Here is a 25,293-nt window from a genome sequence, read left to right on the forward strand (position 1 = left end):
AACATATCGTGTTAAAAATAACTAATTTATTTGACGTCTATTGACTTCATGTGTACTTTTGCAAACAGCGCCAATAAGGAAATGATCCATTTAAAGATGAGATCCCCCCCCCCCCAGCAGAATATTCCCAATGCCCTGTGACTGACAATGCTCATTTAAAACACAAAAGCACGTCGACTCGTATTCAGACTACAGCTGCCCTCTTTCAGACCGCCATTCAAAAGCCACTTTCTGCTGTCCCTGCTCAGGTTTTTCCCCTACGGAGGTCAAAGGAAGCTGGGCCCCTCCGGGTTTTATTTGCTGTGAAGGCAGAGAATGGCTTCCCTTTTCCACCGGAGGACATCTTTGGCTGGTTGCTTTCTCCTGAGCAGTTGGTCGGAAAAGTGGAAGGTGAATTGAAACTAAGTCGGTACTTAAGCAGTCATCACGAACCAATCAAGTAAAACGTGGATATTAGGTTTACTCCATCAGATTTCTATTAATATCATACATTTGTTAGGGGCTGTTTACATTTCAAGTCAGATTAATCACAGTTTCCAAATTAATTATTATGATTAAACGCTAGGGGGGTCTAACTCACAAGGTACGAATGTGAGTGTGAATGGTTGTTTGTCTATATGTGCCCTGTGATTGGCTGGCCACCAGTCCAGGGTGTACCCCGCCTCTCACCCAAAGACAGCTGGGATAGGCTCCAGCATACCTGCGACCCCAGTGAGGATAAGCGACACAGGAAATGGATGAATGGATGTATTTTTATTAGTTACTACTAACATCATTTTAGCTGTTTGTGGTTAGATCAGGGGTCTCAAACTCAATTTACCTGGGGGCCACTGGAGCTAGGGTCTGGGCAAGGCTGGGACGCATCAGGTTTTCCAAAAAAAAAAAAAACGCATTTATTAAAAACAGAAAAATATACAACCTTTTTCAGTGCTTTGGTTCCGATTTTCTACATTAAAAGCTCTGATAAAACATTCCACTGTTCTCAAATATCTTAATTTTTATTTTTCTACACAAAATAAGATGAAAAATAAATAAACAAATCAAGAATTAAAAACATCAATCAATCAGTAATAAATAAATATAATAATAATAATAATAATAATAAAAAGTTAAGAAAGCACATATAGTTGGTGGGTAGACAAATGATTTTTTTCATATTAAAATGAACAAAGCATTATTAGAGCCCTGTAGACATGACAAAACACGACTATAGTCACATTTATACTCTTTTTATTTACAACATATTGCGCAACTGCAGGGTCTTGAGACACATGCTAACTCGCAAACTAGAGAGCTAGCGACCTAAACGGTAGCCTTCAAGTTATTTCCTTTCAACTTAAATAGCCAAAAACTTACCACTTCCACACGGATAGGGAGGATATCTATTAACAGTTATTTAACCTTTAACATGAACATGAATCAAACGTAATAATTTTTTCTGGGTACATGATACCATACAGCATCCATATCAAACTTGCGCGGGCCGCACTAATATTAAACTTTCATATCAAGGCGGGGGCCTCAAACTAGTGTCCTGCGGGCCACATTTGGCCTGCGGGCCGCGTGTTTTTTAAATTTTTTTAAAAGTTTTTTTAAAAAAATTTGTTTTTAATGAATGTGTTTTTTGTTTTTTTTGGAAAACCTGATGCGGCCCAGTCTCACCCAGACCCTAGCTCCAGTGGCCCCCAAGTAAATTGAGTTTGAGACCCCTGTTGGGTCTCAAAAGGTGTGCTGATACCCCTTCATGTGCGCTTCCCCTTCCATAGTCCAGTATCATCATTCATAGGATTTATGACGTAGTTCACAGTCTAATTAAACAGCCTATTTAGCATAAAAGGCTAATGAAAGACTGGATTGAACTTTGAATGAGTGGGTTTATTTTGGAAATTGTTGTCTGGACTTTGTTGGAACACATCATCTTTCCCACAGCAGTGATCTTGTCTCCACAGTGTCCAGCACTATCAGACTGATAATACTAATGTGTGACGGACAATCAGCTGGAACCGTGCAGCAGACATTACCCAGAACAGGTCAGGTATTCACACGGAAAATACTCATAAGAACACTTGTTTATTTTTAATAAGGAATCTTCCGTGTCTTGGATCTGTCGGGAATGACCAGGAATCTCATTTTATGATGGCAATGGTCAACTTGTTTATTTATGGGTTCACTCCAAAAAACCCACTCAGTGTCGGAGTGAATGCTTATGTTTATACAGTACAGCACAATAATTGTGGGTGATGGGTTTCGAACCTGAAAGTGGAGTAGGACTTTCAAATCAAGTATTTTTGCAGACCCTGGGATAGACTCCCGCTTACCAGTGAACGGGAACTGACACTCATGGAGATATTCCATTCCATTTTCCTACGCTTATCCGGGTCCGGGGTGTCTCAGTAGGGAAACCCAGACTTCCCGGTCCCCGGCAACCTTTTCCAGCTTCACTGGGAGGCGTTCCCAGGCCGGTTCTCCGTCAAATCGATTTAAGAAATCATGAATTAACTTCATGTTAGGGATTGGAACTGATTTTTATGATCTTGATTCAATTTTTCATTCTGCTGGAAGCAAAGAGAAAAGAGGCCCACATCCGGGGGCTCCACCATAGGGTCCCCGGGGGGAAAAAATTGTGTTTTGAAAATTGGGAAAGCATCTTAATCAACGAATTAATCAGTATTAATCATTACCAATAAAATGCTTGGAATGTTGGAAAATTCATTCATTTTCTATGGCTTAACCTCCCAAGGTCACTGGAGCCTATCCCAGCTGTCTTCGGGCGAGAGGTAGGGTCCACCCTGGACTGGTGGCCACCCAATCACAGGGACAATTTGGAGTCACCAATTAACCTAGCATGTTTTGGGAATTTTTTGGAAGGAATTTTGGGAGGAAACCGGAGTACCCGGAGAAAACCCAAACTCCACACAGAGATAGCCGAGGGTGGAATTGAACCTGGGGTCTCTTAGCTGTGAGGTCTGCGCGCTAACCACTCATCCACCGTGCAGCCCTTGTTGGAAAATTCATTCATTCATTCATTTTCTACCGCTTAGGGCACATATAGACAAACAACCATTCACACTCACATTCATACCTATGGACAATTTGGAGTGGCCAATTAACCTAGCATGTTTTGGGAATTTTTTGGAAGGAATTTTGGGAGGAAACCGGAGTACCCGGAGAAAACCCAAACTCCACACAGAGATGGCCGAGGGTGGGATTGAACCTTAGTCTCCTAGCTGTGAGGTCTGCGCGCTAACCACACGACCACCGTGCAGCCCTTGTTGGAAAATGATTCCATGAATTAATCAATGACACATTCCCATAAATCAGATAATCCATCCATTTTCCGGGATACACCCCGGATTGATCGCTAGCCAGTCACAGGATACTTCCATGGATTTTCCAGAAGAAACATACAACACCGTGTACATGTCAGAACTAAACTGCGATTATTCCTTCGGATATTGAACTATACTGTACATACTAGATTATTGTGTATAATGCAAGTGGCTTGTTATGATGACTTTTTATTTCCGCTCATAATAACATTCATAGTTCCACAGCCGTACACGATTCTCTCTTGACTCAGCGGGGCCCAGATACGTACTGAAGTATTATTTCAGAGGTCAGAGGTTAACTTTGTTTCCAGGGATGCCAACTGCGGTACAAATGGTATTCATATTCAGTCGTAGCTGTTGATTTTTTTCCACAATGCCGACACGGTTATCTACATATATATTGCACGCAAAGAAGACAGATTCACGCAAATATATTTCAAGTAGCCGGGGAAAATGTGCCCTTTTCTTTGACTTCTCTAAATTTACTTGTCATTTCCAGCCTGGGAAACCTTCAAATTCATAGATTTTTATAGATGTTCATATGCATCAAAAGTCAAATTGCAGACAATTGGGCTTATTGTGTTATTAACCTGGGGTCAGTTTGCTGGAAATATAGATATTTTTAAAATAAATCAATTTTTTCCCAACTCTGCGTGTACAAGGTGTACATGGATGATATTGGGATGAAGGTAAAGTAGCTTGATGGTTATTATACATGTGAACATGTACATATGTGTACTAACGGTTAAAGATACTTGTTCAGCGAGTAGAGGAATCATACTTGATGTTTATGAAATATTAATGTTATATATTGGTCTTTACTAGAGTTGGCTGTTGTTGGCTACATACTGAAATATCCTATACTGCTGCCAAATGAGTACTTTTAAAATGGTACTTTTCCTACTTAAAAACGTAAACAGGAAGACAATAATTTTGGAATTAGCAAAAATTATGACAATACTTTCCAGTAAAGTGGTTTTTGTTATTAATTAAATGTAAAAAATCACTTCCATACGGCAAAACTGGGGCTGAAATTAATGTACTGAAAAAAAAAAATAATAGCATATCTAGGCATGGCTCAGGTGATGGTTGCTGGTTCGATCCTCAATCCGGCTGTAATCATTCACCGTATTTATAGATTTCAACATTAAGTCTGCATTTTTGCGTTCCAACATTTCAAATCTCTGCTAAATAGTCTGCTTAAAAATTAATACATATAAAAATAAATGGTGTCAGTTTTCGTTTGATTCAGTTTTCAGCTGACATTTTCTGATTAATCATGATTAATCTGTGATTAATTTCATTTTAAAATCTATTACAAATTTTCAGTTAGTCGGAACTGTTAGGTCATATGTCACACATAGTTGCAAGTGCTGATTAATCATGATTAATCTATGATTCATTTCATTCCAAAATTTTTTATTCCAAATATTCCGTTTATTTGGAACAGTTAGGTCATATTTCACACATATATGGAATTGCTGATTAATTTTCGTTTGATTCAGTTTTCAGCTGAAATTTTCAGCAAAATTTCAAAATTTTCATACACGTCACAAAGTAGTTTGACAGACGAGCTCATATGAATATCACATTTAATGAATCCCTGCACATCACACTAAAAACAGTGCCTCTCATTAGCTATGATGCTAACGAAGCTACATTAGCGGCTACATTAGCATGCTGCATTAGCCTGCGATTGGTCAACATTTGCATCCCTGTTGATGCGAAGGTGGAAACCGAGATAGTGGGCGTCGTTTTAGATGTCATCGCTGCCTCCAACGTGTGCTGTTAGCCTGTAAGCGAAGGCCTGCCATCTTTTGAAGAGTCTTCACAATTCCTGCAATGTTCCCCATGTTCTCCATCCACAACCAGGAGACAGAGCTGTCATCTCTCCGTAGACGCATGAGCGCTGTTTAGCTTCTGAACGGGAGAATGGCCTCCTGTGATTTGCTGTGAAAGCTGAGCTCAACCTTTCTCTTCAAAAGACGAAGTTACTTGGTGTTCCAGGAGCTCCTTTAAGACAAGAACATCAAAGGCAGAACCCTAAAATAGAAAGCTAACAGTTCACGTTGCTCAGCTACTGACAAGCAGAGGATAACGAGGCCAACCTGCATGTGTTCTATCTGTGTCCCTAAAAAGGCTCCTGAAAGTGGAAAGCAACCACAAGGTGTGAGATGTTTGGTATCTCTCCAAAGCACACCCCTACCACTGACCTTAACCCCCCCAACCCTGAACTATAAATGTTACTGTTAAAGAGTGGGAAATTACTTCATAAATTCATCAATGGGTTACTCTTAAACTATGCTTGGAAATCCCAGAAAATACATCTACACTCAAATCAGTAAATCCAAATTTAAAAATTACATGGTGTCTTGGAATGCAACCCCCCCCCCCCACATGGTTCATAACACAAACATTCTGCTACAGTTAAAAAGACGTTTTACATTGTCAGACATGTGTGTCTTTTAGCATGATTGAAATTTTCAGTTTATTCAGGACTGTAAGGTCATATGTCACACATAGTTGCACATGCCGATTAATCATGATTAATCTGTGATTAATTTCATTTTAAAATGTATTACAAATTTTCAGTTAGTCGGAACTGTTAGGTCATATGTCACACATAGTTGCACATGCTGATTAATCATGATTAATCTATGATTCATTTCATTCCATTTTTATTATTCCAAATTTTCAGTTTATTCAGAACAGTTAGGTCACATTTCACACATATATGGAATTGCTGATTAATCATGATTAATCTGCGATTAACTTAACTTTTCACTTTGTTAAATTACAAATTTTCAGTTTATTTAGAAGTGTTATGTCATATGTCACACATGGTTGCAAATGCTGACTAATCATGATTAATCTATGATTCATTTCATTCCATTTTTTTTATTCCAAATTTTCAGTTTATTCGGAACAGTTAGGTCACATTTCACACATATATGGAATTGCTGATTAATCATGATTAATCTGTGATTAATTTCATTTTAAAATGTATTACAAATTTTCAGTTAGTCGGAACTGTTAGGTCATATGTCACACATAGTTGCACATGCTGATTAATCATGATTAATCTATGATTCATTTCATTCCATTTTTATTATTCCAAATTTTCAGTTTATTCAGAACAGTTAGGTCACATTTCACACATATATGGAATTGCTGATTAATCATGATTAATCTGTGATTAACTTAACTTTTAACTTTGTTAAATTACAAATTTTCCGTTTATTCAGAAGTGTTATGTCATATGTCACATGGTTGCAAATGCTGACTAATCATGATTAATCTGTGATTAATTTCATTACTATTTTTTAATTATAAATGTTCAGTTCATTCGGAACTGTAAGGTCATATTTCACGCATAGTTGCAAATGCTGATTAATCACGATTAATTCGTTTGATTCAAATTTTTAATAATTTGAAGGTTATGGCTATTGGCTACCAGCCCGATATCAACAAGAAATATTGGATTATAACGTCCTGCACTCTATTATACAGCAGTGCTATCCCGGAATCCAACATTGACGCGTAAATCAACGGTTCCACACTACAAAAAAGTAAAGTGCAGATATCGGATCTGAATGATACTCAAGGATTCAATATTGGAAAAGTATCGGAAGTAAAAAAAATTCCCACCTACAGCATCTGAATCCAATGACAGCAAAGTGTCTTATTCATGCTTTTCTTACCGACTGTGCTCCCAACTCCCTTGACATCGTCAACGAGCTCCTCCCTTGTCATTCTGGGCTGCTAACTCACCTTCTTGATGATGTTCTCGTCCATTCCGGTCTTGCGCAGGTCTACAATCTTTAGGACAGCTCTTTGGTCTTTCCCGTGGCGGTAGAGAGGTTTGCGAGTGTTTGTGTGACAGGTGTCTTATCCACACAATGAGTTGAAATTAGGAGTATGACGGGACTCAAAAGGACAAGACTAACGTCTGTGGGGTCAACTAATTTAGTACCCTCGTCATCCTTAATTGAGCTTAATTCATGTTCTACTTTTTGTCTAGCAATTCTTGAGTTGTCCCTTTGAGTGAGTGCTTCCTACCTACCACCCTACCTACCTGATTTTGGTATTTCCTGGACATGACCTGTACATTCAAGGCATTTATTTATGATTATTTTTGACAATTCTACAAACAAACAAGCCTGTTTTTTGGCGTGTAAGCGTCCTAAAATAAAGCTCGTTAGCCGGGTTAGTGTCGGAAGGCTGAATCCCAGGAGTATTCTCTGTGCAGTGATTGGATTTGGCCCTGGCCAGTCATGTTTAAGTGCTGCACAGAAGCATATGGCCAGACTTGTGCACGCCCAATTACAGGCATTATCTCATTCACTATTGGAAGGGACTATTGTGCCATCTTCCATTTATTTAATTAGGCTTTTTATTTATTACAAAAGCCTAGTCTTTGCCGCAAATGCAACACATGTGTCGGTCGAAGCCGTCTTTGTGTTGTGTATTAAAATATATTTTGCCTTTTTCTGATTTGGGGACAATTTGTCAAGCGGTTACGTCGGCTTACAGATGAAATTCTTGTTGCAGTCATCAGACAAATATGCTAAAACATTTTTTCCATCGCAAGTCCTTTCCGTCTCTTCCCATTTCACTCGATGGCTTAAAAGAAGCCTTTTTGCTGGCTTCTACTCCACTTGATCACCTCATTTGCATTTTATATTGGTAAATCAAATTAAAGCACCGGTGGCTTTTAACATGATTGACTGGGGCTGCTCAGACGGGACTTTTTTCCACCGCACACAATTAGAGCAATTTTTAATAGGCAGGACAGAAATTCACATGAAGCAATTCACCGACATCTATTAAACACGTCCTTTCATTTTGTTTACCAACGGAGGCCTTTCTTTTCATGTGCTGCATCACTCTTATTTACTGTAGTCAAAAAAACCTTCTTAATAGGGAATCAATAAGCCGTAATATTTACATGTGGTAATAAGTGATACTTGTTACCTCCCTATCTGAAGGTTGCGGCACACAAATTTTTCACGATTTTACCCTTCTCATGGAACACCCACGTTGTCCATTATTCTATTTTTCTACAGGATGTAGAGTGGTTGTTTCCCAATCGAATGGTTGCTGGTTCTATCCTCCATAATGCTATAATTTCAACATTCAGTGTGAAACAAATGGACATAAGAAGTAGTGATCCCCCTACTGTTGAAAATTCGAACCAAAATGGTCATATCCCAACCCGACGGTTGCTGATTCACTCCTCTGTTCTCGTGTAATCGTTCAGCATATTCACATATTTGAATAATCGCTTTTGATTTTTACATCCCAGCATTTCAAATTCTGCCATTTTTAGCTACTAACTACTCGTACATTTTTCAGTCGACTTGAAACAATTCCAACATCGCAATGCTCAACTCATTCAGGAAGCTACTTTTCTAAAAATGGCCGACATTTTCCATAATTTAATATTTTCTGTGACATTTTTCCCTTTTGAAAAAGGAAAAAAATTATCATTTAACATTTTATGTAACATGCTGCTTCTTCATGGCATGGCTCAGGTCGTAGAGTGCTCGTTTCCCAATGGAATGGTTGCTGGTTCGATCCTCCATCCTGCTATAATTTCAACATTCAGTGTGAAACAAATGGACATAAGAAGTAGTGACCCCCTACTGGTGAAAATTCAAAGCAAAATGGTCGTATATCCCAACATGATAGTTGCTGATTCACTCCTCTGTTCTCATGTAATCGTTTAGCATATTCACACATTTGAATAATCGAGTTTAATTTTTACATTCCAGCATTTCAAATTCTGCCGTTTTTAGCTACTAACTACTCGTACATTTTTCAGTCGACTTGAAACCATTCCAACATCGCAATGCTCAACTCATTCAGGAAGCTACTTTTCTAAAAATGGCCGACATTTTCCATAACTTAAAATTTTCTGTGCCATTTTTCCCTTTTGAAAATGCAATTAATTTATCATTTAACATTATATGTAACATGCTGCTTCTTCATGGCATGGCTCAGGTTGTAGAGTGCTCGTTTCCCAATGGAATGGTTGCTGGTTCAATCCTCCATCCTGCTATAATTTCAACATTCAGTGTGAAACAAATGGACATATGAAGTAGTGACCCCTTACTGGTGAAAATTCGAACCAAAATCGTCGTATATCCCAACCCAACGGTTGCTGATTCACTCCTCTGTTCTCATGTAATCGTTTAGCATATTCACACATTTGAATAATTGAGTTTAATTTTTACATTCCAGCATTTCAAATTCTGCCATTTTTAGCTACTAACTACTCGTACATTTTTCAGTCGACTTGAAACAATTCCAACATCGCAATGCTCAACTCATTCAGGAAGCTACTTTTCTAAAAATGGCCGACATTTTCCATAATTTAATATTTTCTGTGACATTTTTCCCTTTTGAAAATGCAATTAATTTATCATTTAACATTATATGTAACATGCTGCTTCTTCATGGCATGGCTCAGGTCGTAGAGTGCTCGTTTCCCAACGGAACGGTTGCTGGTTCAATCAGTTGTCGAATACATTTCCACACTATTGTAGGATATCTCTACATTTCTGGTCAACATTTTAGCATTCATGTGTCATTCCAATTTTTTTATGACAAATTTTCAGTTTATTCGGAACATATGTGGAATTGCTGATTAATCATGATTAATCTGTGATTAATTTCATTACTATTTCTTAATTACAAATTTTCAGTTTATTCGGAACTGTAAGGTCATATTTCAGGCATAGTTGCGAATGCTGATTAATCACGATTAATTTGTTTAATTAAAATTTGTAATAATTTGAAGGTTATGGCTATTGGCTACCAGCCCGATATCAACAAGAAATATTGGATTTTAACGTCCTGCACTCTATGATATAGCAGTGCTTTTCCCGGAATCCAACATTGAAGCGTAAATCAATGGTTCCACACTACAAAAAAGTAAAGTGCAGATATTGGATCTGAATGATATGTCAAGGATTCAATATTGGAAAAGTATCGGAAGTAAAAAAAAAAAAAATCCTACCTAAAATTAATTAAATTAAAAGCGATTATTCAAATGTGTGAATATGCTAAACGATTACATGAGAACATTCATGTGTCATTTGTACTGGAATTGTTTTATCCAGTTTTCTTTAATTTGCCTGGAAAATGTCCGCTGTTGATCGGTATGCGGAAGTAACTATCAGGAAGAAACTGAACCAACACTTAGTCCTGATGCTGGTCACGATCCGGAACAAATCACAGGTATATTTATAGCAGAACTCTGCATATTCGCGATTCAGCAGAGTTTTGGAGCACTCCAAATTGTTTTAAAATGTGACTTCGGAAATTCACTTACAGTTTTTCTCGATTGTTTACACACATTTTGTGAAAGGATGCCTCATATTCTCAGAACTCATGATGTGCTCAGTGTAAAACACTGGGATTACATCATATTCATCATGACTCGGGTCTTTTTGTGTTCAGTGTGACACTTCTTGCAAAATGTTTTAGAATTGTTTTTTGGGGTATTTTTTGACTCAGAACACAAAATTTACACAGAATTTTTTTTTTTTTAATTTTTCACAGAAAAACATCACAGCCAACACAAAGTTCCACATACAGTGTTCTGCATCTAAACGTATACAGCTTCAGTTCAAGAAATAATAATAATAATTGTAGTGGCTATTTGTCCTTCACTAAAATAATAAACGTAACTTATGCTATAATCAAAAGGCCACTGATGCACCATGGGTTTTGTTTTACGCAGGCAAAAGAGTCATTGTCCAAACAATCTTGTTCCGTTTCTTCGTCTTTCCTTTTATTACCAAGCAAGCAAACAAACAAAAAAGGAACAAGGGCCTTTTCCTGTCGCCTCTCTTGCGCTGGTACAAAAACCATAGGCCCACCGTAGGCGGTGCATGCTGGCCCTGCGAGCACCGCCTACCCAAATACACTGCAGGCGCCCAGGGTGCCATCCAATGAAACGAACCCAGAAACCAACCACTAATTAACCCCAACAAAATATAAATAATAAATAAATAACTAACAAGAAAATCTTATCAAGTAATCCAAACAAAACAACAACAACAAAAAATAAATCAACAGATATCAGAAACACACTAATAAATAGCTCCTACAATAATCATCAACAAAAAAATCAATCAATAACAAAGCAAAAGACTATACTGCATAACGTCTTCTGTTTGGGTCAGGCCACAGCGTCTCATCTACGTACATCGTATGCAAGGTTTTCTCTGGGAATATCGCCTAGCATGGCGAATCCAGCCATGGAAAAGCATCCGCTGGAATGTCTCCACATGCATCTTCCATAGCTTGGAGAAGGGAATTATGTGTTTGTGTGTGGATTTCTGACCCTTTGCCCAGCCCCCTCATTGTTAGAATGCTAATTGTAAAAATGCATGACAGGTGTTTACCCATGTGATGAGTCTGTATTTTATCTAAAATTAAATCTTTTTTATCTTTGCAACACTTTGAGCAAGTCATGCACGCTTTTATTTCATCACGTCTGGACTACTGTAATGCACTTTAATCTGGAATTAGCCAAAAGTCTCTCTCCCGCTTACAGTTAGTCCGGAACTCTGCGGCACGGCTTTTAACAGGAACCAAAAAGGGGGAGCACATCACCCCAATTCTGGCCTCCCTTCATTGGTTGCCTGTTCGTTTTAGGATTGATTTTAAGATTTTATTGTTTGTTTTTAAGGCGTTGAATGGGCTGGCCCCCCAAATACATCTCGGACCTCATCCAAGTTTACTCTCCAGCTCGGTCACTGAGGTCCCGAGGGCCAGCTCCAACTTGTGGTGCCCGAGACGAGACTTAAGACCAGGGGGGACCGAGCCTTTTCTGTGGTCGGCCCCAAACTATGGAACTCTCCGCCCCTCCCAAGTAAAAAAGGCCCCCAATAAGTCTCGTCTTAAAACCCACTTTTATTCTCTGGCTTTTAACTCAGAGTGAGTCGTATGGTCCTGTGTCTTTTAGTTCTTTGTTTTTATTGTAATTGGTTCTATTTTTTATACTTTTATTGCTTTGTTTCTTGTTTTTAATATTTTAATATCTATTTTATTAATTTATTTCTTAAATGCTCTTTTAGTTTTGGATTATTACTTTTTATTTTTACTCGTCTGTGCAGCACTTTGGAAACTCTGTTTATAAAATGTGCTATATAAATAAAGTGGATTGGATTGGATTGGATTGTATAAATAATAGGAATATTCATTTGACTGTTTTGAGTGGCATTGTGTTCTTTGTGAAAACGAGAAGTTTACTTCATGAAAATTGTGCCAAAACTCAGAGAATTGTGTGTAGTGTTTTTGAAAAAAGTGTGTTGTAGATCTGCAGTGTGAGTGTAAAGCAGGAATTGTGCTTCTAGTTTAGCAGACTTGGTTCATGGAGTTGGTGCATTGGTTCTATGTTGTGGTGATTGGGTCTCAGGCATCACAAATTGTGTGTAAACAATCGAGAAAAAACTGTATCACAGTCAGATCTGGAAGTAATTAACCATGATAAACGAGGGATTCAAACACTTGTCTTGTTTTATAGACAATATAAAATGTAACTAAATGTATGGTGACTGAAAGGCAAAAAAATAAAAACAGTCAAGAAGCTGTTTTTGTTTCTGCGTTTGTATTTTTCTTCTACCTATAGGTCTGCCCCTTGAGACTATACAGGGTGCTGGGAGGTGCTTGCCTGTTTGTCAAAGACCCGCTAGCCTTGTCCATTTTGACATTCACATGCGAGCAATAATGATCCTAAAAGCTGCAATTAAGCTGACACTCACGTTCCGGGGAAGCGGCTGGTGCCGGCACTGTGCTGCACCTATTATTCCCAGCGGGAATACTCCCAGCGGCAATCTGTCTGCGACTGCAACTTTTATTCCAATTTTAAAAACACACCGAGCTGTTGTACAGTAAACCTGGGATATATCGGATTCAATTGTTCCCACTGGTTTTGTCCGATATAAGCGAAATCCGTTATTTGCGTATACCGGAAAATGTCCGTTTTACGCATATATCGGATTTATATCCGGTAAATGGGATTTTATCCGTTATAAAAAGGCACTTCATTGACTATGTTTCCAATGTACCTGGACGCGCAGGCAACGCTGCAAACGCTGCAAATGACGTCGTATAGCGGCCTGTCACCATTCGGCGAATCGGAGCGCCACGATGCGGCCATCCGATATATGCCAGGGAAATTTCATGGAAATGCATTGGAACGGGACTGGAGATTTTGTCCGAAATAGGCGAAATCCGTTATAAAAAATCCGATATATGCAATGAATTTTTATTGGAAATGCATTACAGAAAAATCGGTTCTTTTTTTATCTGTCCGTTGTGAGCGAATTTCCGATATATCCGAGTCCGATATATCCGAGGTTTACTGTAGATAGATAATATATATATCTATCTAATAGAAGTAATGACAGCTGTTGAGGCAGCAGTGGTGTTCAAGATTCCGCTGTAAATAATGATGGTGATTGCTGGGTTTGCTTGAGAGATGAGGAAGAGAACCACAAGTGGATCAGACATTTTGATGAGCTGGTACCATGGAGACAGGGAGCTCACAGATTAAATTCTGACCCGGTGATGTCATAATATGTACATTATATGAGTACATTTGTGCTTATTACATTTGGTCATACTTATGATTTTTATCATTTACGGTATGTCTTTATCTGTAAACATTTTCAAGGTACAACCTTTTGAAATAACCGGAAAAAAGTTGTGCAGGCAACGCTGCAAACGCTGCAAATGACGTCGTATAGCGGCCTGTCACGATTCGGCGAATCGGAGCGCCACGATGCGGCCATCCGATATATGCCAGGGAAATTTCATGGAAATGCATTGGAACGGGACTGGAGATTTTGTCCGAAATAGGCGAAATCCGTTATAAAAAATCCTATATATGCAATGAATTTTTATTGGAAATGCATTACAGAAAAATCGGTTCTTTTTTATCTGTCCGTTGTGAGCGAATTTACGATATATCCGAGTGCGATATATCCGAGGTTTACCCTTCTATACGCCATTCACAAGTCCACTTTTATTCCAAAATGAAAATACATATCTATATAAAACATGTGCCCGGCTTCATTATAAAATATTAGCGAGATTGAACTTTATCTTTTCCTGTTCCCGGGTGCGTTCTTTCAGCCAATGCTGAGATATGACGTAACACGCAGATCCAGACGTTCTTCCATTTTAAAAAAATGGAGGCCAGCAATCGAGGAAAAAAAGTTCGTTTTTGATTCAAACTAAATTTCAAGACCGGACGAAGGAAAAACTGGCAATACGGAGTTATTCCAACAAGTCGGTATTACGTGATGTTGGTGTTTACGTTTTACTGGGCATGCCCCATTGTCTATTCTGGTTGATTATAGGGGCACATGTAGACACGCCATTGGAATATTCCTTTCCATGGATACCATTGCATTCGGAAAGCTCATTCGGAAAGATTCCATTCGGTATATCCGATATATCCGAGTCCGATATATCCGAGGTTTACTGTAGTTACAACATTTTTGGATTGATTTCATGTCTTGTCAATTAGGAAGTTGGTTTTCGTAATCGATGTTGTCATTAATCACGGCAATCATTCGTCAATGATTACTTTATGCAAATAATAATATATGTTTTATAAACTGGTATGATATTTCATTGTGTGGGTTCGGGACTACGGTTGTATCGATGTAGCGATCGGTGCATTAAAGATCCAGATGAAAAACAAGGATGAGAACACAGCGGCGCTCTCAGCTCTCTCTCTCTCTTTTTCACCCCCGACCTTTGTACCTCCAGTTGTCATGGCTGCCAATGGATCATTACACATTTGCTATAGTGAAGGAGCCCATTCATCATTTGAGAGCCGAAGCTTGCATCCACATCAAGAGCTGGAGAAAAGTGGTTCTTCAAGATCCCTACAATCATCCAATGAGGCCTTGCATTGAGCAGCGTTTCTCACAGCGCAGCGTATCATTCATCGTGGTTTCTCAAAAACCCTGTCAAAAGTCCGGACTCGCCATTCTTCTGTCATCGATCCGCATCCATTGAGACGCATCTTGTAGAAATAGTATATATAGATATACGGAACCCATCAAAATCTTTTGCTAGATTCTTCATTTAGACAAAAAATTAGATATTTGGGACATGAAATAAAAAAATATGAATGTAATCGGATTGTGGCGTTGCATAAGCAAGGCCTCTCATAGCTAGCATAGACATTGCTGCTGAGGTTGGTTGGACGCATTCTACATTTTTGGAACGATCCGGAGCATTACGGTGCAAAAAAGTGGTAGACCCCAAAAAAAAAAACCTGCACTGATCTGATTGGAGGCTGCACGGTGGACAAGTGGTTAGCGCGCAGACCTCACAGCTAGGAGACCCGAGTTCAATCCCGCCATCGGCCATCTCTGTGTGGAGTTTGCATGTTCTCCCCGTGGGTTTTCTCCAGGTACTCCGATTTCTTCCTACATTCCAAAAACATGCTAGGTTAATTAGCGACTCCAAATTGTCCATAGGTATGAATGTGAGTGTGAATGGTTGTTTGTCTATATGTGCCCTGGGATTGGCTGGCTTGCCCGAAGACAGCTGGGATAGGCTCCAGCACCCCTGCGACCCTCGTGAGGATAAGCGGTAGACACAGGGCCGTCCTCCATCCATCAGACGGCATCTGCGGGAAAAGGGTTTCAAAAACAAATTCCAAGACTTGCCTGTTTGGATTTTTCCAGGGAGCATCAAACACGGGACATTGAAAGGTGGAAAAAGGTTTTATTCTCTGATGAGGAGAAATGTAACCTTGACGTAACCTCCAGATGGTTTTCAACGTTACTGGCACGATGACGAGATCCCACCTGAGATGTTTTCCACCCGGCACATTCAATGGAGCTTCAGGTTGTGCAGGGTCGTCAAACGGCGAACGGTTACATGCAGATGTTGCAGCGGGCATCCCTCGGATTTAAATCCCATAGAGAACATTTGGGTATGGAAAGTTTATAAAAATGGCCGTCAGGTCCAGACAGTTGATCCCTTGGTGAAGCCATCTTCACCACCAGCAATGTTCTCAATAGCCTCCTGGAAACACTCATAGCAGGCATGCCCTAACGAATGTTTGCAGTGGTTAACAAGAACGGAGGAGTCCTACCAAGAACTGGTTTTTTTTGTTTGTTTTGGTTTGGAGAGTTTTTTGTCATTTTTTGATTGGTGGTTTTAACATACAAGATATGACAAAAGTTGATGATGTCAAGGGAGTTGGAAGCATAGTCAGCAACTGTGTTGTTTTTACCAGGTTGCCTCAGGTGGCCCTACCAGGACAGCCTTATATTATCTGGATCCCAGGTTTTTCCACGTAAAACCAGACCCATTGAAGATGAAGATCATATGAAGATGATATAAATAACTATTTCCTTTTGATTATTATGATGATTAATAATCCTAAAAACAAATATGAACAACACACAGGTATTTTTTGTTTTGGTTTGGAGAGTTTTTTGCCATTTTTTGATTGGTGGTTTTAACATACAAGATATGACAAAGGTTGATGATGTCAAGGGAGTTGGAAGCATAGTCAGCATCTGTGTTGTTTTTACCAGGTTACCTCGGGTGGCGCTACCAGGACAGCCTTATTTCATCTGGATCCCAGGTTTTTCCACGTAAAACCAGACCCATTAAAGGGCACCATGATGACATATGAAGACAAAAGTTGATAATGTCAAGGGAGTTGGAAGCATAGTCAGCAACTGTGTTGTTTTTACCAGGTTGCCTCAGGTGGCGCTACAGTCTTATATCATCTGGATCCCAGGTTTTTCCACGTAAAACCAGACCCATTAAAGGGCACCATGATGACATATGAAGACAAAAGTTGATGATGTCAAGGGAGTTGGAAGCATAGTTCGCAACTGTGTTGTTTTTACCAGGTTGGCTCAGGTGGCGCTACAAGGACAGCCTTATCTCAAATGGATCCCAGGTTTTTCCACGTTTGATTGGTGGTTTTAACATACAAGATATGAGAAAAGTTGATGATGTCGAGGGAGTTGGAAGCATAGTCAGCAACTGTGTTTTTACCAGGTTGCCTCAGGTGGTGCTACCAGGACAGCCTTATTTCATCTGGATTCCAGGTTTTTCCACGTAAAACCAGACCCATTAAAGGGCACCATGATGACATATGAAGACAAAAGTTGGTGATGTCAAGGGAGTTGGAAGCATAGTCAGCAACTGTGTTGTTTTTACCCGATTGCCTCAGGTGGCGCTACCAGGACAGCCTTATTTCATCTGGATCCCAGGTTTTTCCACGTAAAACCAGACCCATTAAAGGGCACCATGATGACATATAAAGATGATATGAATAACTATTCCCGTTTGATTATTATGATGATTAATAATCCAAAAACAAATATGAACAATACACAGGTCTTGATCATTCTGTGATATGTGCATCAGTTAAGAGTCTTTTCAATTATTTTCCAGTCAAGCTTGCTTTTGTTTCCAGTGTTTTTGTACCAATTTCACGGGCGACCCTGAGCACACGCAAGCCAACCTTTCCAAACAAGGAAGGTCAAAACTCTCGTGCCGTGGATGTCTAAGTGCTTTAAAGCCAAGTGTGTTATCATTGTCACATGGAGAGAGGCGGCCATGGCAGCAACACATCAGTCTGAGTGGGTTTCAGCAACGGCGCTGTCATGTTTTGCATTGAAATAGAATCGCCGGCTGCCAAACACTAAGATTATCTGCCATCATATCCCTAAAAACACAAAAACCTCCAGCAGCCTTGCTGTCATGTGGAGTGTGAAGCAATACGGCTCTGCTAAGTACGCTACGGTTTGGGAACGCAAACCCTCATCTGGGAGGCTGGAGCACAGCGTCATGTGGTGTCAATGCTACAGATGGACACCGCTATCATACCAGGTTAGGGCTAGCATTGGGGTTAGCATTGGGGTTAGCATTGGGGTTAGGGTTACTGCTATCATACCAGGTTAGGGTTAGCATTGGGGTTAGCATTGGGGTTAGCATTGGGGTTAGGGTTATCGCTATCATACCAGGTTAGGGTTAGCATTGTTGTTAGGGTTACCGCTATCATACCAGTTTAGGGTTAGCATTGGGGTTAGCATTGGGGTTAGGGTTACCGCTATCATACCAGGTTAGGGTTAGCATTGGGGTTAGCATTGGGGTTAGGGTTACCGCTACCATACCAGGTTAGGGTTAGCATTGGGGTTAGGGTTACTGCTATCATACCAGGTTAGGGTTAGCATTGGTGTTCGCGTTAGGGATATCGCTATCATACCAGGTTAGGATTAGCATTGGGGTTAGCATTGGGGTTATGGTTACCGCTATCATACCAGGTTAGGGTTAGCATTGGGGTTAGGGTTACCGCTATCATACCAGGTTAGGGTTAGCATTGTTGTTAGGGTTACCGCTATCATACCAGGTTAGGGTTAGCATTGGGGTTACCGCTATCATACCAGATTAGGGTTAGCATTGGGGTTCAGGTTAGGGTTACCGCTATCATACCAGGTTAGGGTTAGCATTAGGGTTAGAGTTACAGCTATCATACCAGGTTAGGGTTAGCATTGTTGTTAGGGTTACCGCTATCATACCAGGTTAGGGTTAGCATTGGGGTTAGAGTTATGGCTATCATACCAGGTTCGGGTTAGCATTGGGGTTAGGATTACCGCTATCATACCAGGTTAGGGTTAGCATTGGGGTTAGCATTGGGGTTACCACTATCATACCAGGTTAGGGTTGGCATTGGGGTTAGGGTTACCGCTATCATACCAGGTTAGGGTTAGCATTGGGGTTACCGCTATCATACCAGATTAGGGTTAGCATTGGGGCTCAGGTTAGGGTTACCGCTATCATCCCAGGTTAGGGTTAGCATTGGGGTTAGGATTACCGCTATCATACCAGGTTAGGGTTAGCATTGGGGATAGCATTGGGGTTACCACTATCATACCAGGTTAGGGTTAGCATTGGGGTTAGGGTTACCGCTATCATACCAGGTTAGGGTTAGCATTGGGGTTAGGGTTATGGCTATCATACCAGGTTCGGGTTAGCATTGGGGTTACTACTATCATACCAGGTTAGGGTTAGCATTGGGGTTAGGGTTACCACTATCATACCAGGTTAGGGTTAGCATTGGGGTTAGGATTACCGCTATCATACCAGGTTAGGGTTAGCATTGGGGTTAGGGTTTTGGCTATCATACCAAGTTAGGGTTAGGGTTACCGCTATCATACCAGGTTCGGATTAGCATTGGGGTTCAGGTTAGGGTTTATTATTTGCCATGTTATTATTATTATTATTATATTTATTTATTACTGATTGATTGATTTTCTTTATTCTTGGTTTGTTTATTTATTTTTCATCGTATTTTGTGCAGAAAAATAAAAATTAAGATATTTGAGAACAGTGGAATATTTTATCAGAGCTTTTCTTGTAGAAAATTGGAACCAAAGCACTGAAAAAGTTTGTTTATTTATAAACTTTGTGTCATAGGTTTTTTTTATAGGTTTTTTTAAGATTTACTTTTCATAATAAAGTATGGGCCAATAAAAAAACAAGCTGTACTGAAGCGTCTTATTCGTTGAGGTGTAGCATTAGTAGTTCCATCTTGAAAGCGCCTCTACTGACCAACGGAGGCACACAAAGTCCAGGTCTTCCCAAATAGGTCCACCGAATCCTGAGACAAGGACTCCTTAAGAACCCAGAACAACAAAGCAGTAGATGGTTAGTGATGCCAAGGGAGTTGGGAGCACCGTCAGCAAGAAAAACATTAGCGAGACACTTTACTGTAATGGACCGAGATCCTGCAGATGCGACACAACTGCACCACAACCCAGCAAAGCGACTTTTGCGGTGCTTTTAAAGCCACCGTGGTGTCGGCAACAGCATTGGATTTACGGCGCCTTGGTTCCTTTACGTTGCCGGAGACCCGTTCGTGCTCTGCAGGCGCAGGTGAATGAAATACGACCCGAGTGCCGCAGTTTGAGCAGCAATAAAATATAAACAGATGTCTTGCCAAGCCCGCAAAATAATCGAGTGAGGTAACGTTTGCATCTTTACGGTCATGCGGCATCTTCTCCAACCTTCAAAGACAGTCAGATGGATGCGCTAAAAAGTGTGTATGTGTACATTCAGGTAGCACTTCTTCCCGACTCGTCTCATCCAAAGGCAGCACGTTGTTAGCTTGAACGTAGCCCAAAGAACAGTGCTGCTTTTGTTTCGTCCTGCCATTGACTCTCAATAGTCTGTGAGCTGTAGCTAACGTTATCGGGACGCTTTGTCCCCGCTTTCAGCTTGTCCACTTCTCCACCATACAACAGAAGGGAGGCAACATTGAAGCAAAAGAGTCTATGTGTTTTTCTATACTCCTTTATGAATAAATACACAACCTTGGTTTTGATTTAAAGGGGTGGGGGGGGGTGTTATGGAAAAGTCTGTTTTTAATTGCTTGTATATGTATTATGTATTTAAGCTGCCTGTCATTCATATTTTGGCTCATAAAGTTACATAAAAATTGTTGGATGCATTTTCTCATTCATTCAGGTCAGTGTATTATTCTCAGGGCATTAGCGCTGTCCTATCTAGTCTTTCAGTTCACACTGGACGGCTCCAATAATATTTCACCGCTCATCCAAGTAGGCTTCGTGCATTCATGCTCAAAGACTAGATACACTAGAGTAGGGGTCTCAAACACGCGGACGCTATTTTGAGGCCCCCACCTTGATATGAAAGTTTAATGTCAGTGCGGCCCGCGCAAGTTTGATATGGATGCTGTATGGTATCATGTACCCAGAAAAAATTATCACGTTTGATTCATGTTCATGTTAAAGGTTAAATAACTGTTAATAGTTATCCTCCCTATCCGTGTGGAAGTGGTAAGTTTTTGGCTATTTAAGTTGAAAGGAAATAACTCAAAGGCTACCGTTTAGGTGGCTAGCTCTCTAGTTTGCGAGTTAGCATGTGTCTCAAGACCCTGCAGTTGCGCAATATGTTGTAAATAAAAAGAGTATAAATGTGACTATAGTCGTGTTTTGTCATGTCTACAGGGCTCTAATAATGCTTTGTTCATTTTAATATGAAAAAAATCATTTGTCTACCCACCAACTATATGTGCTTTCTTAAGTTGTTATTATTATTATTATATTTATTTATTACTGATTGATTGATTTTCTTTATTCTTGATTTGTTTATTTATTTTTCATCTTATTTTGTGCAGAAAAAAAAATTAAGATATTTGAGAACAGTGGAATGTTTTATCGGAGCTTTTATTGTAGAAAATTGGAACCAAAGCAAAGTTTTTAAATTTTTTTTGTTTTTAATAAATGCGTTTTTTGTTTTTTTTTTGGAAAACCTGATGCGGCCCAGCCTTGCCCAGACCCTAGCTCCAGGTAAATTGAGTTTGAGACCCCTATCAAGTCGTTGAGCTTTAAATGGACTCAAATAGACCAAAGCTGGTTGGTTGTTTTGCCTCATCACTTCATGGTCAAATTCTAGATAAGACAACTCCAAAACGTGGATATATCTCTTAAATAAATTGCGTTGTACAACATTTCACGACTCCCATGTCTCTCTTCAAAGTCCAATGCCTGGTGCATCCGTCAGTGACGGTTTTTAACATACCGTTCACAACGCAAATATTGCATTGGGATGCCCGAATATGGATTATTGCCGCGTCCGCGGTGCTCGGGTTTATTGTGCACTTTGCTGCTGACCTCCTCCCAAGGTGACTGACACGTGCCGCACTTTGCTTTCCACAATGTGAGACATAGAAATACCTGACAGCGCACCGTGAGGACGGGCAGCAGACGTCGTGGCTTGTTTGGGGGGGTTGGGGGGGGGGCGGGGGGTACTGACATTTGCTTCTTGTGCTTTGTTCTGTTTGGATCCAGCACAACGCAATTAAAACTGTCAAGAAAATGTTATATGGGAAAAAAAAACGGCACACACACTTGTACCGTTACTGTATACTGTATATATTGTACTGTATAATTAAAATGAAAATATATATTTCTATGTGTCCAGACTGTATTGTACTCCACTGGCAGGCAATGAGCCTCCTTTTACACTTTACAGAGGTGTCAAACTCATTTTAATGGACGTTCCATGTTTCATCAGTAGGTGCTGCTGTTTTGGTTAGCGAGAACAAATGACGTGGAACCCCGGCTAACTGATTTGCTATTTCGTGAAAAGTTATTTAAAAACATGTGAATTAAAAGATTACCTTGATGCAATGAAATCAAATGTTTTGAAGTGAGAAGGTATTATTTGTCAGCGGAAGCTTAAGAGGCCGCCCCCCCCCCCCCCCCCACCCGTACACACTCAATGTAAACAAGGTCACCCTGCACCAGCCAGGACTGCATACCGAATCATGAAAGCATGCATTGTCAGATTTTAGATATTATAGATATTATAATGTACATTCCGTATATTCCTATATTATTAATTTAACCCACGACTTTATATTGCAATTGCACTGCATGTATTTAGACTTTGGACAAATGTATTAATTCAAATTTAATTTCATGACATATTCATATATATATATATATATATATATATATATATATTCCATAAAAAGCCATGTAACTTGAAGGCTACCGTTTAGGTCGCTAGCTCTCTAGTTTGCGAGTTAGCATGTGTCTCAAGACCCCGCGGTTGCGCAATATGTTGTAAATAAAAAGAGTATAAATGTGACTATAGTCGTGTTTTGTCATGTCTACAGGGCTCTAATAATGCTTTGTTCATTTTAATCGGAAAAAAATCATTTGTCTACCCACCAACTATATGTGTTTTTTATTATTTGCCCTTTTATTATTATTATTATTATTAAAAAGCCATGTACGTACCATGTACTATAAAGCTTTGTACTTGATTTGAACTCATTAAATGCGTAATTTAAAAAAAATTAACATTTAGGAGCGGTTGCCATCAGAGCTGCAATAATTAATCTAATTAATTTCACTATTTTTTTGTATCTGATTCATTATTTGTTTTATTAAAAATGTAAATATCCTTTGATTCTAGGCTTCCGAATGTGAATAATTATTAAGTAGCCGTATTTAAAACAAAGCAGGACAACAGTGACGGACAATTATTGATCGAAATTAATTAATTAATTGGCTAAATTAACTCACAAAGAAAATAATCATGACTCGCAGCTGTAAATAAGATGCACAGTTTGAATGACTTTAAATGAATAAATGTTCTTTGTTCAGTTTAAAGTACATTTGTACACATGTTTGAGCAGTTTAAAGTACATTTGTATACACATGTTTGGGATAAAAAAAAAGATAAATGATAAATTTAGGAGTGAATGCGGCATGTTTGTGCGATGAAGTGGTGAAAGTGTGCGTAATGAAGTGGCTGATTAGCGAAACAAGAGCTTCCATTTGTGACAAGGAGTTGAGTGGCTGGATTGAAGTGTTTATTCATTGGATTTATTGAATGTTTTCGCGAGGTAAAAGTAAAGTTTATACATGATCATCCCGGTTAGAAAACATAACGCAGAAATGTGGTGGCACTTAAAACCAGAAAACCACCAACCCAATTCCCCAACCCACCCATCCCTTCCATCCCATTAGTCCACCTTTTCCAATCAATAAATATCATTCAAGGAAATAAATTACAAATAAATAGATAAATAAAAATGCTGAAATCACAGTGATAGTATTTTTTTTCCTTCAGTGTGAATTTTTTTCTTTTGTAAAAATGAAACGTTTGACTCAAATTAGCACGAGAGCGTCCACAAAGCAACAGAACATCCACGCCGTCGGTCTCTTCAGCTAAGAAAGTGACAGCAACTTTGTGGACAATAAATAAAGACGTGTGAATAAATAATAGAAGAAAAACTCACAGGAAAAGTCCCACGAAGCTTGTGTGAAAAAAGAGGTATACCTTGTTGCAAATGCTTGATGGGAGTCAAAAGAAGAAAGAAGAAAAGTTCATTTTGCAAAGTCTCGCAGGTCCAAAGTGTCAAATGTCCCCCTTTTTGTCTTCTCTTTTGGCAAAAACAGTCGAGCAGGCAAGTCGGTGTCTTCTTCTGCATGGACTTTGTTGGTGGTAAAATCCCATGATTGTCTTCACAGTGTCAAAGATACAAGCAGTGACAGGAACATGAGGAGCTTCGGTCCAATGCAGCTGGTGGAGCTCAAGCCTCGATGGGACTGGACACCATGCTGTTGGGTGTGTCCGGAAGCTGAGACGACATGGATGCCACCTCGCTGCCCGTCGAGTTTGAACCCGGGCCGCCCTCCGAAAAAGTCACCTGCGGACGCCGATAGACACACAAAATAGTTCATATTTCATATTTAGTATTGTATTCATGAACCAATCATCTTAACACGGGGGTGTCCAAACTGTGGTCAGGGGGCCATTTGGAGAACACAGCTTGATTTTTTTTTTTTTATATAAAAATGTCATCATGAACAACATTGAAGTTGTTGGAAGTCACTCTTTTGAATAAAAAGGAATTATGTGACATTTTAGATTAATAGATTAATTTAGATAATTAATTTAGATAATTAATTTAGATTAATTTTTAGAATTTCTTGCTTGTCTTGTAAAATAGAACTATAAAAAGTTATGTATATAAAGTTATATGTATATATGTGTGTGTGTGTGTGTGTGTGTGTGTGTACATGTATGAACAATATACACACAATTTGAAAACACATTTACCCTAATAAATAATTAATAATACCTACATAATTCATTGTTAAAATGAATAAATAATTAAAAAAAAAATTTAAGTTACTAAATAAAATGTACATTACATATATATGCCATGACATATAATACAATAATTTTTAGAAATGTTCAAATTAATAAATAAAAATGAAAATGTTTATTTATACAATATATCATATTGAAATATTGATATGTTATTGTTCCTTCTAGTGGAATAATAAACATGTTTTGCCCGTGTCAGTATAAGAACACACATACATATATATGTATATATAAATATGTATGCTGT

At 39.2% G+C, this 25,293-nt stretch overlaps 1 protein-coding gene across 3 annotated transcripts in view; it reads right to left on the reverse strand.

Moving 5' to 3' along the window:
• Positions 1 to 25,293, reverse strand: part of isl1a (ISL LIM homeobox 1a) — a 64,082-nt gene that overhangs the window by 34,576 nt on the left and 4,213 nt on the right. Inside the window, exons 6-7 of one of the 3 annotated variants that reach the window (XR_009129600.1) lie at positions 24,172 to 24,582; positions 9,499 to 20,010 (exon numbers count right to left, since the gene is read on the reverse strand). Coding sequence is in view for 1 of the 3 variants with exons in the window: in XM_058070778.1 (XP_057926761.1) it covers positions 24,466 to 24,582 (117 nt within the window). In the remaining 2 variants the exon portion in view is untranslated. Of the gene's footprint in view, positions 1 to 9,498; positions 20,011 to 23,894; positions 24,583 to 25,293 lie in introns of those variants that run through there. The other 2 variants (XR_009129601.1, XM_058070778.1) reach the window with 2 other exon arrangements.

The sequence above is a fragment of the Doryrhamphus excisus genome, chromosome 4, assembly GCF_030265055.1.
Source record: "Doryrhamphus excisus isolate RoL2022-K1 chromosome 4, RoL_Dexc_1.0, whole genome shotgun sequence".
NCBI classification, from domain to species: Eukaryota; Metazoa; Chordata; class Actinopteri; order Syngnathiformes; family Syngnathidae; genus Doryrhamphus; species Doryrhamphus excisus.